This window comes from Poecilia formosa, unplaced genomic scaffold (assembly GCF_000485575.1).
Source record: "Poecilia formosa unplaced genomic scaffold, Poecilia_formosa-5.1.2 Scaffold68, whole genome shotgun sequence".
Taxonomy (NCBI): domain Eukaryota; kingdom Metazoa; phylum Chordata; class Actinopteri; order Cyprinodontiformes; family Poeciliidae; genus Poecilia; species Poecilia formosa.
In genome coordinates this window covers 1700932-1717292 of record NW_006800007.1, presented here as the reverse complement: position 1 = coordinate 1717292, position 16361 = coordinate 1700932, and the positions used below count along the sequence as shown (strand labels likewise).

At 36.5% G+C, this 16361-nt stretch overlaps 2 protein-coding genes across 8 annotated transcripts; both read left to right on the top strand.

The window, feature by feature from the left end:
- The first annotated feature begins 231 nt into the window (after positions 1–231).
- Positions 232–6113, top strand: arr3b (arrestin 3b, retinal (X-arrestin)). Of its 4 annotated transcripts, none has more exons than XM_007555111.2 (17): positions 232–308; positions 646–677; positions 1567–1597; positions 1739–1799; positions 2397–2441; positions 3024–3217; positions 3306–3365; positions 3450–3538; positions 3640–3772; positions 3877–3961; positions 4060–4132; positions 4533–4670; positions 4832–4909; positions 4993–5016; positions 5097–5146; positions 5258–5261; positions 5726–6113. In XM_007555111.2, exons 2-17 carry the CDS (start codon positions 670–672, stop codon positions 5757–5759), a joined length of 1107 nt encoding a protein of 368 aa, XP_007555173.1. In that variant the 5' UTR covers positions 232–308; positions 646–669; the 3' UTR covers positions 5760–6113. The 4 variants fall into 4 exon arrangements, with proteins under 4 accessions (XP_007555173.1, XP_016528449.1, XP_016528448.1 ...); XM_016672963.1 differs by lacking the exon at positions 2397–2441 and adding an exon at positions 2485–2529 and having other exon boundaries at positions 237–313; positions 635–677; XM_016672962.1 differs by having other exon boundaries at positions 237–313; positions 635–677.
- A 372-nt stretch (positions 6114–6485) lies between these two features.
- On the top strand, positions 6486–15994 carry rab41 (RAB41, member RAS oncogene family). 4 transcript variants are annotated; one of them, XM_007555107.2, is made up of 8 exons: positions 6486–6640; positions 8031–8089; positions 8464–8517; positions 8822–8927; positions 9787–9898; positions 11086–11179; positions 13446–13512; positions 14305–15994. In XM_007555107.2, exons 1-8 carry the CDS (start codon positions 6562–6564, stop codon positions 14367–14369), a joined length of 636 nt encoding a protein of 211 aa, XP_007555169.1. In that variant the 5' UTR covers positions 6486–6561; the 3' UTR covers positions 14370–15994. The 4 variants fall into 4 exon arrangements, with proteins under 4 accessions (XP_007555169.1, XP_007555170.1, XP_007555171.1 ...); XM_007555108.2 differs by lacking the exon at positions 8822–8927 and adding an exon at positions 9366–9471 and having other exon boundaries at positions 6492–6640; XM_007555109.2 differs by lacking the exon at positions 11086–11179 and adding an exon at positions 11481–11574 and having other exon boundaries at positions 6492–6640.
- Positions 15995–16361: the final 367 nt, after the last annotated feature.

The window sequence follows — 16361 nt, the reverse complement described above, 5'->3', positions numbered from 1 at the left end:
GGAAGTATTTCTGAACTACTTTTACATTAGAAAATGACCTCTTTCTCGGCCCTTGAGCCTGTTCTCTTCGACTTGCACACACAATGATTATTTTTAACTGTGCAGCAGACTAAAACAGTAGTGTTGTAACGAATTAATCAGATTTGCTCCAAAACAGCCGCTGGGTAAGCTGAAGAGAGGGCTCCAAGGTTGGCGGGGTTCACCGTATAAAAGCAAAGCGCACGGCACTGATTGGCATTCGCTCTCCATCAACTGTGACGGATTAGAGAAGGAAGCAGAGAAGAGTTGCTGGTGGAGCCGAAGACACGGTAAGTCAGCTTCTGCTCCTTCCAAGACAAAGAATGAGACACAAAGAAGTCAAAATTTAAAGACAGTAGATATTTGATGAGTTAAATTTCATTTTATGACAAGAGAATACCTGAATACCTTTACAAGCTGAAGTGATGCTTTCTCTGTCATTTTATAAGACTGAACTGCAAAAGTTAAAAGGAAAGTGACTCTGCAGTGATATTTTAGAGTAAAATGTCAAGATTTTTTTTTACTGAACACAAGAAAACCATGAATGTCCTCAAACTCCTGTTGCTCCTTCAAGATCTTTTGTCACACATCTTTGCAACCAAACCGCTGTATCTTTATGCTTTGCAGAAAGGATCTACATCTGGTGCAGTCATGTCAAAGTAAGTCAGTTATTTATTAATGCTGAAAATTACACAAAAGCTCTGAAATGCAGATAGACACTTTAGACTTTAGATATAAACACAAAGCATTTGAGAAAAAAAGTTTAATATTTATGTGCTTAAGTGACAGAAATTATGTTTATTTTGAAATAAAAACAAAAAGACTTAATACTTCTTGTTCTATTTTTAGGCAGAAGTTGAAACTAAATTATAATCTGTTGCTTTGTTGTTCACTCAAACTCAGAAAAAGCAGCTGATGCAGGGATTAAAGATTCAAGAGCCAAGATAACTGGCTTGACTGTAACATACTGACATCTAATTTGCTCTTGTAACACTTTCGTTATTTTACAATTTTGTAATCATTTGTCCGGGATATAGATAAACCCTTATTAAGGTGGATTATGTGGATTTAATCTTGGAAGAGAGATTTACAAGACAAATGGAGGGATTAAACAGGATTACTTGGCAAATACATGAAAGTGGTAAACACAACTTAAGGATTACGTTGTTGTTTACAGCATATGCAGAGAGCAAAGAGATCGATTTTAATGCAGAAAGGTTTTAGGGTAGGACAACAAATTGATATCAACTTCAGAGATTTGGAATTGTTTTATTTTTTTATACAATCTCTCTTATTGCCTCATGTCAGATTTAACACAATATCCAGAAGAAAGTCAGAATTGAGCATTTAAAATGTGTAATGCAACAGACTTCCGACTTATAAAGTCACAGATAAAACATACTTTTGTATAAAAATAGGCTAACGCTTTCATTTAAATTGCTACAGCAATGAAGTTGATTAATAGCTGTAAATAATAGTGAGGTGAACATGATTGAAGTTTGCAGTAAAGTTTGATTCATTGTTTTTTCCTTTTGTTTTTCCTTTCAGAGTGTATAAGAAGACCAGTGGGAACGGAACCGTAAGTCATTTTAAAAAAACGAGGCCTCTTTGGGGCTAATAATACCATTGTTTTTATCTCATTTTCCAGCTCCCACAGTTAAAATTTCCAATATTTAGGAATATTGGCGGAGGACTGACTGTTTCTATTTGTTTCTGCTAGATCGCCTTGTACTTGGGGAAGAGAGACTTTGTGGACCATGTGGATCGTGTCGACGTAGTTGGTGTGTTTTGTGGTTAACGCACTATACTCTCTGCATTTAAACTCAGAATTATCATATGCCTGGGAAAATTAGATATAAAATTATTCCCAATCTGTTAAGAAGTTTGTTTCTGCTAGCAAATGAGACATACGTCACCGTCACTTAAAAGACAATAAAACAATGTAAAAGTTGCATCAGTTTTGAAAATTGCAGCATGAAGGCAACATATATCCTCCACAACAATCAGTAAAAAAAAATCTTTATTAGCATAACAGAAATCTTGTTATTCTTATCATTTCTGACCGTCTTTTTGCATGTTTCCACTGGTATTTTGATTATTTATCTTTCACGATGACCTCCAACCCCTTGTGGTTGGAAAGCCTCACTGCCATCACCCTCATCTTTTGGTCCTTTCTCAGGTTTTCATGGACTCTGACTGGGCCAATCACAGACTTTAATATTACCTCCATTCAGAAGAGAAATGTTTGTAAAATTAAAGGTTATTTTACACCTAAATCTGCCAGGAGTGTGAATAATTTTGTGTTTATATACATCGACACATTCCTTTGAAATTAAATGAAAATAATTTGTTTAATAATTAATCATTTCTTTTTGCAGATGGGATCGTTAAGGTGGACCCTTCTGGTTTAAATGGAAGAAAAGGTGATCTTATAGAATAGAATAGAATAGTCATTTCTTTTTGCAGATGGGATCGTTAAGGTGGACCCTTCTGGTTTAAATGGAAGAAAAGGTGATCTTATAGAATAGAATAGAATAGAATAGAATAGAATAGAATAGAATAGAATAGAATAGAATAGTCAAGTGATGTTTAAATATGATACACCAAGATATGCATTTTATTAAACAAGAACAATTGTATAACAAATCTAAAATTGCATTCTACGTTTTACAAATGAAATTTAAATGTAAATTAAGCTTTAATTTTGTTTCATTATGTGTGTAATATATATACATGACAATATCTTTAGCAATAATGATCAGTTTCTCTGATTTTACTTTTTATAGGTATATGTTTGAGTAAAATGAACATTGTTATTTTTATTTTATTAACTACTGACAACATGTCTCTGAAATTCCAAACAAAAATTCTGTATTTATTTGCAGAAAATGAGAAACGGTCAAAATAATGAAAGAGATGCAGTGCTTCCAGACCTCAAATAATGCCAATAAGGTTATAATCAATGCATTTAATGAAGATGGACTGGTCCTCATTTTCCGCTGCAGTGTTTGTCTACCTCGCCTGCGCCTTCCGCTATGGAAGTGACGACCTGGATGTTATCGGACTCTCCTTCAGGAGAGACATCTGGATGAAGAAGGTCCAGGTGTATCCGGCTGCCGATGGAAACCCGACTAAGACGCCAATGCAGGAATCCCTCCTGAAAAAAGTTGGAGAACAAGGATGTCCTTTCTCTTTCCAGGTAGCAAATTTCACTTTACAGAATTTAATATTTTTTCATTATTTTCCACGTTCATAATCTGATCTGCATCCACCTCTGCGTTTTTCAGATGCCAACAAATCTCCCATGCTCAGTCTCTTTACATCCAGGGCCGAATGATAATGGCAAGGTAGCATGACCACTCTTCTTTTGCAATATTTTTAATGTATTATTTACCCATGCAATGCTTGTACTTATGTTTTAAACCAACTAGTTTCTGTCGCAGGCCTGTGGAGTGGATTTTGAGGTCAAAGCATACATTGCCAAAGAAGCCAGCAATCCAGATGAAGTCATTGACAAAAAGTGGGTTTTCTGTCTGGTGATTCTATTATTTCACCCTGAAATGCAACAGAACACATGCATTGGTCCATGCTTGCCTTTTAACGCACCTTCGCTTCCCTCAGGGATACCTGCCGCTTGATGATTCGTAAAATACAGTTCGCGCCGACGAACAAAGCCGGACCGAAGGTTGAGCTCTCCAAACAGTTTATGATGAGCGACAAACCAATTCACCTGGAGGCCTCTCTGGAAAAAGAGGTACACTTACATTTTTATGCTGAGATGTTTAGCATTCTGGAAACTGAATGCTTTGAGTGAGTAACTCCCAAAAAAATAAAAAAAACACTAATGTTGTGTTTAAGATTTACTACCATGGAGACCCGCTCACTGTCATTGTGAAAATCAACAACGAAACCTCAAAGACTATCAAAAAAATCAAAGTGTCAGGTAAGAAACACCACAAAGCGGATATTTTTAACTGGTGCAAGATGAAGAAATGTTTTAAAATAAGTAAATAAATGACATGTTGTCATGTTTGTTTCTAGTGGATCAGCTAACAAGTGTTGTCCTCTACTCATCTGATACCTACGCCAAGGAGGTCTGCTGCGAGGAGTTTGCGTAAGGTTTTACCCATGCATGCACGTTCACAGACATATGAAAGTAACGCATAAAAATATAAGCAAATTAAATACTATTGTTCAGCTCAATGTCTTTATAAAATGCAGATTACCTACAGGGTTGTCTAGGGTTACTTTATAAGATGAGCAGAAATCTGTTAAAATCCAATATAATCCAGCAATATAGACATTTTTAAATTCTTACACAATCAAATTCAGTTTACAATGTCAATTGGAAAGATGTCTCTGTCTAGGATAGCCAAGCTAATTACATTCACTTCTATGTTATTTGCTTTATATGACATGCTGTGACAGACAAAATCATTTCCATTTTTCACATTATAGTTACCAAAAAGGTTACATTTGCATTGCAACTGATTTATTTCCTCTTTATCATACAGAGAGAATATAGCTGCAAACTCTATATTTGAGAAGTCTTATCAAGTTACCCCCCTGCTGTCCAACAACAAGGAAAAACGAGGGCTTGCCGTCGATGGGAAGCTGAAAGACGAGGACACCAACCTTGCATCCACAACGCTGTAAGACAAATCTACTTTCTCACTGAACCAAGGAGCTTAGTGTGTGTCCAGGACAGGTTTTCATCCTCTTAATGAGTGGCACTGATGCAGATATACAGTGTCATCCACTTAACATAAATCCTCAAGCTCTAAAAAGGTAAACTATTCCTGTCTCCTGGCAGGAGCCAAGGGGACAAGGAGATGCAGGGAATCATCATCCACTACAAAGTCAAAGTCACTGTAACGGCGTCTGGAGGAGGGTAAGGCGTCTCTGAACAGAAAATGTTAAACCACAACCGTTTCCTTGTTGCTCACTCTCCTTCATTGTTTCTCTTTTAAAAAGTTTGCTAGGCGGCCTGACGGGAAGGTAAATAGTTTCCCTCATTTATTGTCTTCTAATAATTCACATTTCAGTATTTTTCTAACAACAAAGCTTTTCCATTTCAGTGACGTTGTCGTGGAGCTTCCTTTAACTCTGATGTCCCCAAAACCTGCGGGTTAGTGAATTTTTTACATCAACTAGCAAATCAAATGTTTAGTGATAACTAACATGATCATTCTCCACTTTTTGTCCCATTTACTGCATGTCGTTGGGGTTCATCAAGCAGAAATGTAAGTACAAAACCTCTTGTTTCTCGTGTAAAAGTAGAATTAGGGGTGTGTTCCTGCTTGCTTTCCTCATGTGTGACTGAGTGTTTTATGAACCTCAGCTAATTGGATTAAAAGTGTATTTAGCCCAGGTGAGCTCAGTTGAAGTTCTGTGTGTTTTTAGGTGTTCTTCATTCAAGAGACATGATCATTTCAATACACCATGAAAAAAAAGCAGCTATGGTGCAATTACATGTTTGAAATCAAATTTGCATACTTAAAAAAGTATTTGTTTGAAAAATGATTTTACTTGAATATATGCTAAACCTAAAAGCTTTGCAACCACTAAAACTAAATGCATTAAATAAATTACCATAATATTGGAAAAGAAGCATCATGCATTTTATTGTGAAAATACCAATTTTTTTTTTTTGTAAATATTTTTGTACATATCCTTCATATGATGTTGGTATCCACTTTATTTACAGAACGGATGTTGCAGTTGATGCCGTGGAAGCATAAAAAAGGAAAATCAACAGGGAAAACCAAGGAACTCCTCACTGACGAAGAACACAAACAGCACTGTTTCACGCAAGCAAAGCAATGTTCCTATTTTCCATGTACATATAATTTTTTACTGTTAATTACACTCACTGCTCAATTATGGGAAAAGTATGTGTAACTTTTTTCTGAATGTCAATATATTTAACTGGAAAATTGTTAATTGTCCCTTAGTATAGAGTCTGCAGACTCTATAATAGGAAAATGCAGACCTTAATTTGTTATTAATGTGGATTTTTGTGTCATTAGAGCAATGAATAAACTTGCAGCTGTGAGATAAATGTCTTCTGTTTACAAATAAACAAATACACTCAAAAAAAATCTGTTTCATTTTATTGTATTCTGGTGTTATTTGATTTAAATTGTATTTAAAGAAAACTCTTAATTTATGGAAATTAAAAATGAAAATAATTTGGTGGTATACTTAGTATAATTATGCATTTGGAAAACCGAGTATTTCTACATATATCAAAATCTCTCTTTTTGTGAGATCCAGGACTAACTAAGTAACTAACTAACTAAAGCACATAATTAACATTTTAAGCTAAGTTAACATTTAACAGATGTTAAAAATATATTCTGAATATTACCATATTGCTTTTTCTCCCAAGTTCCCGCTTGGTGGCGCTGTTTCACTGTTCTGCGTTTAAGAAAACAAAAGCATCGGTTAGTGCAGGATAAAGATTCTCGGTTTGCTCCCCAGTCTAGACATCGCATCACTAGCCGACTCTGCTACTTTAGCTGTATATTTTTTTTAAACAAAATGTCAACCACGACCGGTGGCGGAGAGTTTGGCAACCCTCTGCGGAAATTTAAGTTGGTCTTTCTGGGTGAACAGAGCGGTAAGCGAGGCTCTTTAAATAACTGTTAATGTCAGATTTAAGGAAATGTGGAAAGAAGTGTCAAGATTAGCTTAACAGCTAGCTTCGCGTTAGCTCGTCACTCGCTGACGAGATAAAGTTGCACATCAGCATCACAAACTAACAGTGATATATTATTTTAAATAAGTAGGTGAAGGCGTTCTTAAAATGTTCGCGAGTACAAATGATGAAAAGGATGATAAACTTTAGTTTTTTCGACATTGGTGATGTCATTGAGTAGCTAAGTTATCCTGCTAAGCTAGCCAAACATCTTACAGTTGGACAAAATAAAGTATAATGGAAACAGCTTTGATGTGTCGATTAACTCGGAAATAATTAATGAATGCCCTGTTATCTAACTATATCAAACATGTAGTTAATTCCTTATGTACTATCCCACCAGTTTAAGGGTAGCTAGCACAGCACTGTAATAAGCAGTTTGTTAGCTAACTGTGCTAGAAACGTTATTTAATAATGACGTTTTTACTGCCCGCATCTGACTTTTGAGAGTTTTACAGTTATTTGTGGAATATTTAATGTTTCTAATAATGTCTCTGTAAGTCAGCAAGATAAAGGTTTTGTATATTTATTGGCCACATTAGCACATAGATAGTAATTAGCTGGCAGCATTTGCCAGAGCCACGTCGCCCAGTGTGTGCTAACTAGTCGGCCTCTTCCTCGCCGGTTATCCTTGGTCCTTTGGGGCAGACACGCTCAACCGCAATATTAATATTTGAAATATTTTTTAATTGCTTTGTCTTTAGAGTGGCGTATTGCGGACCATTTATCCCAAGTTTAGCCATTTAAATTTTCCAAATTTTGTGGCTCCACCCTTATTGCCAGCTCAGCGTGTGGGTTCAGCAGTTCACTCCCCATCACTGCTGAATTTACTCACCAAATGCTGTCACCGATATTGCTAGATCTCGCGAGAGAAACAATCAACCAGCTCTATGAAAACAAGCCCAAAAAAAGCCCGACACATTGTGTAAAACAGAGACCGCTTGTAAGCAGTATCAATGCATGCATTTATTGTGGCATTGTACATAAACAACAACAAAATTATGCAAAACACTGGAGTCTGGTGTGAGTGTGTTTGGGGTGTGCCGAGTTAACTCTTGGCAAGGACAAACTAGCAATCGTGTTTTGCTTTGTTGTTGGAAACTGGGAGAGAATCACTGGATTTCAGTCAGAAAGAAAACCAAGCCCAAATTAGCAACTTCACTTTCAAAAAGGTCCTGTTTCCTTTAATAACAACGGCACAAAAATATATGTCTGGTTTCTATTTTAACAGCATGAGTTGGGCTTTGTTGTTTTATCTGTATTTTTCAACTGTCACTAAATTGTGTGTGAAATTGTGTGTTTATCTGTACAGTTGGGAAGACCTCACTCATTACCAGGTTTATGTATGACAGTTTCGACAACACTTACCAGGTAAATTAAAAACTATGCATGATTTGAATGTTTTACTGATTATCTGACTTGCTGTAGAAAAAATGGTAATCCAAGGCTATGTTCACACAGCAGGCAAATTAAATCCAAATACAAACAATTATATTTGAACATCAAGATGAAGTAGGGCTGTTATAAAAGAATATTTTAGTATCAATTATTCTTATGATTGGTTGAGTAGTAAGGAGAGAGAGAGAGAAAGAAAATATTTACGTTGTAGAAAACCAGTCCTCATGCTGACAGATTTTAATAAAATATAACACTTTCTTTCTTATCTTCAATGTTGGATGAGAAATATGTTAATTTCATAAACATGTTAATAGATTGTTCTAATTTACACCATTCTTCTCCTACAGGCAACAATTGGTATTGACTTTTTGTCAAAAACCATGTACCTAGAAGATCGCACGGTAAGCCCTGTGTTTTCTGCTCTCATCATTCCCACTGGTAGAGTTCTTAAGCTCCTAGGAAAAAGCATGCATCTGCTCTCTGTTCAGTAGCCACCATTTATTTCCATTTCATCATTTCACATTTTGGTATTGCACTGTCCTAGATTTTTGTAATTCATTTTGATTTGTGAAAAAAAAAAATGTGATCATATTTTTTAGTTCCCATCGTTACGTTTCAAAACATTTTTGTTTCCTTTCCATCCCCTGGCTTGCTCATGAAATTCACCCACACATGGTGCCGCGTTTGTATCACGGCTGGCCACAGATTCGGCTGCAGCTCTGGGATACAGCCGGACAAGAACGTTTCCGCAGCCTCATCCCCAGTTACATCCGCGACTCAGCGGCTGCTGTGGTGGTTTATGACATAGCCAGTAGGTATCATGGCCTTGCCTCTTTCATTGTCCTTCGCTTATGACGTGAAAGGGCAAAAAATCCCAGCATTTGGAGTAACAAATCATTTTCAGGCAGCATGATAAGACTGTTTGCATCAGCTGTGATTCTAAAGTAAAGCCTCTGACAGCTGTTTTAAATCTGGCTGATAGAATAAGTGTCTATCAGCGTCACTTCATGGGCTCGGATAAAGAATAATCCAGCCGGGTTTTCTTTCACATGTCTCGTATGCATAACAGTCGTCATCTCTAAGCTTTCTGCACCTAAACGATTCCTCGCCACCGCTTCATAAAATTTTTCTCCGCCGCTTCACTAGCAGACCTTTGATGTCTGTCCCGTTCTCCACCTTGTTGTTCTTTCCTGGGCTTTCTTTATTCTTTACTCTTATTGTCCTCTTCTCCCGACGTTCCAATCCTCAGGTCCGGCTCCAGCTTTGGGACACTGCTGGACAGGAGCGCTTTCGTAGCCTAATTCCCAGCTACATCCGTGACTCTACCATTGCTGTGGTTGTTTATGACATCACCAGTGAGTCAGGGCTGTGCTTCTAACTTTCCTGTTGGGGCCGAGAGCTATTGGAAGGAAGCTGATTTGTGTCTCATCTATTCTAATTTCTGCAATATTTTCAGAACTTTCTCTCTGTATGTTTATATTCCATCTTTAAAATATTTCTGCTTATTAACACGACTTCCAGCTTGCATAAAAACAATCTGGCTTTTGTCCTGAAGTGAAACAACAACAACCAATGCTTATGTTTAAATATTTGTAGAAGAACATGGTTGGTGACTTTTGGATTTGCAGGAGCTAATGTGAACAGTAACTTTGTTTTGTTTTTATTTGCAGATCTTAATTCTTTCCAGCAAACCTCCAAATGGATTGATGATGTGAGGACAGAGAGGGGAAGTGATGTAATTATTATGCTTGTTGGAAACAAAACAGACTTGGCAGATAAAAGGTACACAGTCATGACATTAGCATTTTATTAACTGTACATCATATTTGCATCAGGTAATTTTGCTGAAGCAAAATCTTGATTTACACAACTCTGAGTCAGAGATTTTTGGATTTTAAAGATTAAATTTTTAGAAAATGTGGGGGATTTTCTCACTAATTCACTCTCTAGGCTCGTTATCTTATTTGACATGCATTACATTGTTATACAGCTTCTGTTTATTTGGACTTTAATTTACAGTCAGCTCTATGACAGAGTGTTTGGACCAGGTTAAGATTCTTCTTTTTTATTTTGTTTTGAGAATAAAGTTGTAATTTTACCAGAATACAGTTGAAATATTAGGAGAATAAAGAATTTAATAGAAATATTTAATTTTTTGACACATCAGAATTAAACTATCAGCAGCAGGATTTTGAAACAATCATGGATTTACTGAGATAGTCATGTTGATCTTGACAACTTTATAAAATATTTTTTCTCATTAAAACAACTTTTTCTTGTAATTTTAAGACAAATTTTTTCTGGTTAAATTGCATCTTTATTCTGCTAATATTATACCAACATGCTCGTAATTAAACATAAGTTCTTACAGCCTGGCCTTAATATTTTGTCATACAACTCACACAAGAGATGATTGAAATAAAAAACACGTTTTAAAAATATTTTCAGTCATTTGCTATTTCTATTTTAGAAAACAAAGCAAGAAAAACTATTAAAAATATTGTAGATTTTGTTTTTAAGCCATATTGCCCAGCCCTGCTGTGTGTGTTGTATTGATATAATATTTAAGTTTCACTCATTAAACTCAAATGTAATTTAATTAGGTTGTATTTATTTGGAGCCAGTTGTTTAGCAGTGAATGAAGTTTGCCGAAGCCTGGGATCCCTGCGTTCTTCCCTTCAGTTTGTCTTCACCCAGTTTTGCCTTCATTGTTGTTTTACTCTTTTTTTTTTTATTACTGGTTCAAGTATTTTTCATTTTGTGTATTTTGAACATATTTCTGTTCTCCCCCTTTGTTTTTATGGTTTTTTTTCCACTGCCATACTTATGATTTCCATGTCTGCTATGTTTTGTTTTGATCCTTGTCATTTTGATTTTGCTTTTTTCTTTTGTTTTCATGCATGTTTATCCCTCAACACTCCTCCACCATACTTTTGCTCCCCGCTTTTTCCTCCCTGGGACCATGGCAGGCAAGTTTCTGTTGAGGCGGCAGAGAGGAAAGCGCGTGAGCTCAATGTGATGTACATAGAGACCAGTGCCAAGGCGGGCTATAACGTCAAACAGGTTGGTGTTCCGCAGGTGCAACCCTGAAACGGTTCTGAACGGATCGTAATGTGTCGTAGTGCAGGGAGACCCGCCTGTGATTTCCAGGATGTAAAGCCCTCCATGTTTTCCTTTAATTGTTTGACTTCAATTTTCAGCTTCACCTCTTTTTGTCTGTTTCTGTCCCAGTTGTGAACTAATCCCTTATGTTGAGCTCTTCTTGTTTCTTCATTTCTTCTCCTTTTGGTTCTTCCTCTTTGCGATGTTTCTTTCCATACCTTTCTTTTCGTCCATCTCCCCACCTCTGCTTCTGCCGGAGCAGACAGATCACCACGGAGGAGGGCGAGCAGAGAGCTAAGGAACTGAATGTCATGTTCATTGAAACCAGCGCAAAGACTGGCTACAATGTCAAACAGGTAGCATATCTGTTTCTTCAGACTAGTTCTGCTTTCACAGTCAACATGTAACTCCTCCCATCACCGTTTCCTTTGACGCCACAGCTTGGCTCGTGCTTGTCTTGTCGTGCAAAACTTGTGATCTTGTATCTGTTTCCTTTCCACTTCAGCATATTATGCTGTTAGAGGTTCTACTATCATTTTCTCTGTTCCACCCTGGTGCACTGATGCAGTGGTACTTTGGCTTGTTGGACTTTCCAGAAAGAAGGCATCGCTCTAAATACAGCTAAAGCCAGATGTTTAAGTATAAATAAAAAAGACTTGACCTTAAATCAGACTAAGCTTATCCTGTTTTAGGTTACTATAGTAAGGATTACCAAAATTATTTCAGTTTACTAAATGCTCAAATGAGACAGTTTTTATTTTCTAATTTAAACGTTTACATACAGTTCCATAGAACTGAGTCAAACATTTTGGGTATTTTTCCAGAAGCCTCTCTCAGTAGTTTGCTGGAGTTTTGACCCATTCCTCCTGACAGAACTGGTGTAGCTCAGTCAGGTTTCTAGACTCGCACAACTCTTCATCTCTTTCTGAAGTGACTGCGATCAGGACTTTGTGACGACCACCACACAGACCAAGCTTTCCCTCTCCTCCTTTAAATGTAGCAACAGCCATTAAGGCCTGACAATATATTTTTTACTTAATACACAAAAAATGCATCCAAAAATAAAGTTTTTGTCTTTTAGCACACTTGGAAACTGTAATCTGGCTATTTTTTATAATGCTTATGGAGTAATGGCTTCTATTTTATGAGTGTATAATTATTTTAAGAGACCAACGTGGAAACTTGAGGCATCTGGAGGTCGACTGTTCTCTTCCTGATATGTTGGCTGGTTTAATTTCCTTTTCAAGTCACACAACTTAAATGTTGTGAATTAAATGGACGAATACAAAGCCGTGACATAATCACCTGGGTTTTACCAGGTAAATTCATTTAAAGTATTATATACTGTAAAACCTTTTAGTTTTAAAGAAAGTAATGAAAGATTTCTTTTACTACTCTGGCATTTGCCAAGCAGAAACATATATTTTTAATTCTAACAGTCCTAAAACGGTCGACGGTCTGATTTAATGTCGGAAAGGGAGAAAAAAGAAGATGTTTTTTTTTTTTCATATGTAAATATGAGGTTCCACCTGCATTTCTGTAAAGTTGAAAACTATTTTTTTTTTCTTTTTATGTTTTGGGGGACTTGTAGCAAAGAGACTAAAAAAACTGTTCTTAGTGATCAGATATTGGAACCCTATATCTCTTAAATAAATAATGTCGTATTTGTTATCAAAATAAATTATGAACAGTGTAATTATAAAAAGTTTGTGGTAAAACAGTGTAACATTTGTAACTGTACTTTTGGTAAATCTGCAGTTTGACACATTTAGGAGATCTCTCCATGTGATTTTTGCTCAGTAGTTTGTTACATTTGGATATAAGGTGAATCTCTCTGAATTTCTGGTGTGAATCTATCTTCTAATGTTCTGCTTTCATCCTTCTAGTTTGGTTTGCATGTTCATTTTAATATGATGGCTAAAAGATTTTATTTTAATAGCAAATTCTCAAAACATTTAGGAAAGTTATGTGAAATTCCCCTAAAATATTTTTCTCAGAGTCTATAGAAGAATGATAGTATTGTTACCATTTATATAAAATCACCAGGAACATCATCATATTAAAACTCACTGAGCAACCTGAATTTATTGAATTTTGAAAGATGAGTATTTTCATCAGTATTAATCTAGCAAATTGGATTTCCATTTAATTTTTAAGCGTTGACAGTGTCGGCAGTAGTTGGTTTTAAATGTGATTGGTTGTTTGACTAATCGACTTTGTTTTGTAGCTGTTCCGACGTGTCGCTGCTGCGTTGCCCGGGATGGACAGCACACCAGAGAAGAGCAAAGAGGACAGTATCCTTTTCATGATACTTTCCACAAAAAAATTCATCATCATAACATGGCAAAACATATTTTACTCTAAAAGTGGCGATAAGCAACTTTTTTGTGAAAACATGTTTCCTTTCCCTAAATTAATCCAGGAGTAATTTACTGCAGCAGTTTTAGGTTGATATCTCAAATTCAGGTTCAAAGATACTTTATAAATCCCAAAGGGAAATTAAATGTTGTTGTAACTCATTAATTTAGATTCTTCAGCTCTGAAGTATATAGTTACTCTTTTAGTTATAATACAGTTTGGATATGGATAGTCATCATCTTGTCTAAATGTAAGAAGTAGTTTTTGAAAAAATAAGTTTTGATGGTGGTTTCCAATGAATTGATTTGTACAGCGTTTTTCAGCACACTCGAAGCTTTACAATAAATTCAGTCATTCCCATTCACACATATTTATTTATTAAGATTTTGTTGCCAAGTTTGGCCCAAATGCTTTATTTTATGGCTTTAAATCAAGTAATCTGTAAACATTTAAAAAAAACTTTACTTTGAAACGTTTTTATGAGAAGCTCTTTTTTTCCACAGATTATCTTTAAAAGTGGACTCTTATTCTGAAGAGTATTGGGAAGCTTCACTCAAAGTGGCTTTTTTAAAAAAAATTAGGCGAAATAAGGACACAAGCAAAATTACCCAATATGCAACGGTCCAACCAAATGGGTGGCGTTTAAAACCCAGAGGTTGGGTCAGATAATGTGATAAAGTGTGCTCTTGAGAATCTGAGTCATGGTTGCTTAACTCAGCTTCTCCCAGTGATCGACATCAAATTGGAGAAACAGCCAGAGATGACTGTAACCGAGAGCAGCTGCTCCTGCTAGTACACCTCGCCCCACCCAGCCTGTTTCCTCCCCACCAACAGCTTGTCTCTCAGTGGCCACTCTCCACCCATGGCACCCTGCCACTGGGACGGAGGACCGATGTTTTTATTTTTTTATTGTTTGGTTTTTGTTTTCCTCCCCTTCTCAACTCAGTGACTTTTCAGAGTAACCGTGTGGATGTGCATTACTGTAATGAATCTGATTATCTTGGGGAATATAGTTCAGAAACAAATGTTTAAAAACAACAAATAAGTTAAACCTGTTCAGATTTTCATCCAGTTGCATGGCATTATATAGGACTGCAGACTGACATAGCTAACTGCTCTTGACTTTATGCACAGTCCAGGATGTTAGTGCTGTTTCTCTCGTTGTTGTAAAGTTGCTTTGGAATATGTAAATGACTGCAAGGTTTAATTCTCAGCCCCTTTTTATTATTTTTATTTAAGGAAGAAACGTTTTATCTCTCGGACAGATCATTTTTTCATATTTCCTATCACATTTTGAGGAAGTACAAACATAACTGTACATCATTTCAAGCCATGATGATATATCTGACTAAACTTAGGCTTTCACATTAAAGACAAGTGGAGCAGTTCTCTCTCTGTCAAAGCTGCCAAATTCACCAGTTGTGACCAAATCAGTCAAAATTTAAAAGGACGAGTTAAAAAGTAATGAGGGAGTTTCATGAAAGGGAAATATTTGGTTACTAACCCTAAGCTGTGCGTTAAAACTCTATCAGCTTTCAGTGTTGTTAAATTTGCTGCCCGCATACTAACGTAACACATCTGAGGAAGCTACTGGTGGAGAGTCTGGTCGCTCTGCGAGGTGGCTGCCACGTCACCGATAGTTTGTGTTGTGCTGATCACACTATTGTAAGAACATGCAGCATGCTCACCATGCAGGATTTCTATGGATAAGAACACAGATGCCTTGCTTGTTTGTTCACCATGTTGTGCACTGAATCAAGCCACAATATTGTAAATTATCAGAGGAGCCTGTTGACTGGTTCATGGCTTCACTAGTTGTTTTTGTAGAGTTGTTAGGTAGGTAGATGTCCTCAGATACGGCTTACTAACACCCTCGCTGTAAAAAAATAAAAAAAATAAACGGTGCACAGAAGTTAGTTGCAGCATCCTTTATTGTGTTGCTATTGCCTGCGTGGGACCGTTTTGGTTTTATGCATTTATTTATTTTGTAACTTGGACTTACAGTTGACCTTCTTGAGCTTGACCAAAAGTACAGACGCTGCCACGCATGTTGGAGGTTTGCTTTATTTATTGTGTCTCCGCTAGAGCTCCGCGTAAAGGTGGCATTTATAAGTCAGCACCGCTTCGACACACACACACACACGGTCTATTAATAAAATTAACTAGAGAGCACAACAAAGGACACTGGTCATTTGGTGTTGCTTGTTTGGGATTGTGGGCGTTTTGAAACGGACTCGAAGGTTTAGGTATTTATTTACTTCACGAACAAACAGTTTATCTTGAGCAGCTCTTCTATTACTTCTCACGGACTAAATACTCAGCTTTATGCTATTCTGAATTGTGTCTGTCTATTTGAAATATGATGTCTACTCGTGTTTAGCAATGTTTGTGTGAATAATGTACTATTACTTATCTTATGTATAAAAAGGAGAGTTACTGAAACACAAGTGTAGGCCTATCACATGGAATAAAATAAAGATATTTCACCAAAATGTAAAATTTGTCATGTCCTTGTTGGTAAAAAAAAAATAAAAAATGCTGTCATAACCTGTAAAACTATGACACGCTTTATTATTTCCTGGCTTCTGTTTCCAAAAATAAATTGTGGCACCTGAACTGAATGTGAAAAACCTGCCCTGTGTGGGTGTGTGACTGAAACTACTCACTGAGTCAGTGGTATGAAGTTTTACAACAGAGGGGAGTGGCTAACTACAAACACCAGCTTTCTTTCTTCTGAATGAATTTCAAGAATCAACACACCAACATTGGAACCAGTGGATAGTCA

Coding starts and splice junctions, on each gene's coding strand:
- arr3b (XM_007555111.2), top strand. Junction 3,539..3,639: donor GATGAAGTCATTGACAAAAA/GTGGGTTTTCTG, acceptor CGCTTCCCTCAG/GGATACCTGCCGCTTGATGA. Junction 3,773..3,876: donor AGGCCTCTCTGGAAAAAGAG/GTACACTTACAT, acceptor GTTGTGTTTAAG/ATTTACTACCATGGAGACCC.
- rab41 (XM_007555107.2), top strand. CDS start 6,562: ATGTCAACCACGACCGGTGGCGGAGAGTTTGGCAACCCTCTGCGGAAA. Junction 8,928..9,786: donor GGTGGTTTATGACATAGCCA/GTAGGTATCATG, acceptor TTTTATTTGCAG/ATCTTAATTCTTTCCAGCAA. Junction 9,899..11,085: donor ACAGACTTGGCAGATAAAAG/GTACACAGTCAT, acceptor GGACCATGGCAG/GCAAGTTTCTGTTGAGGCGG.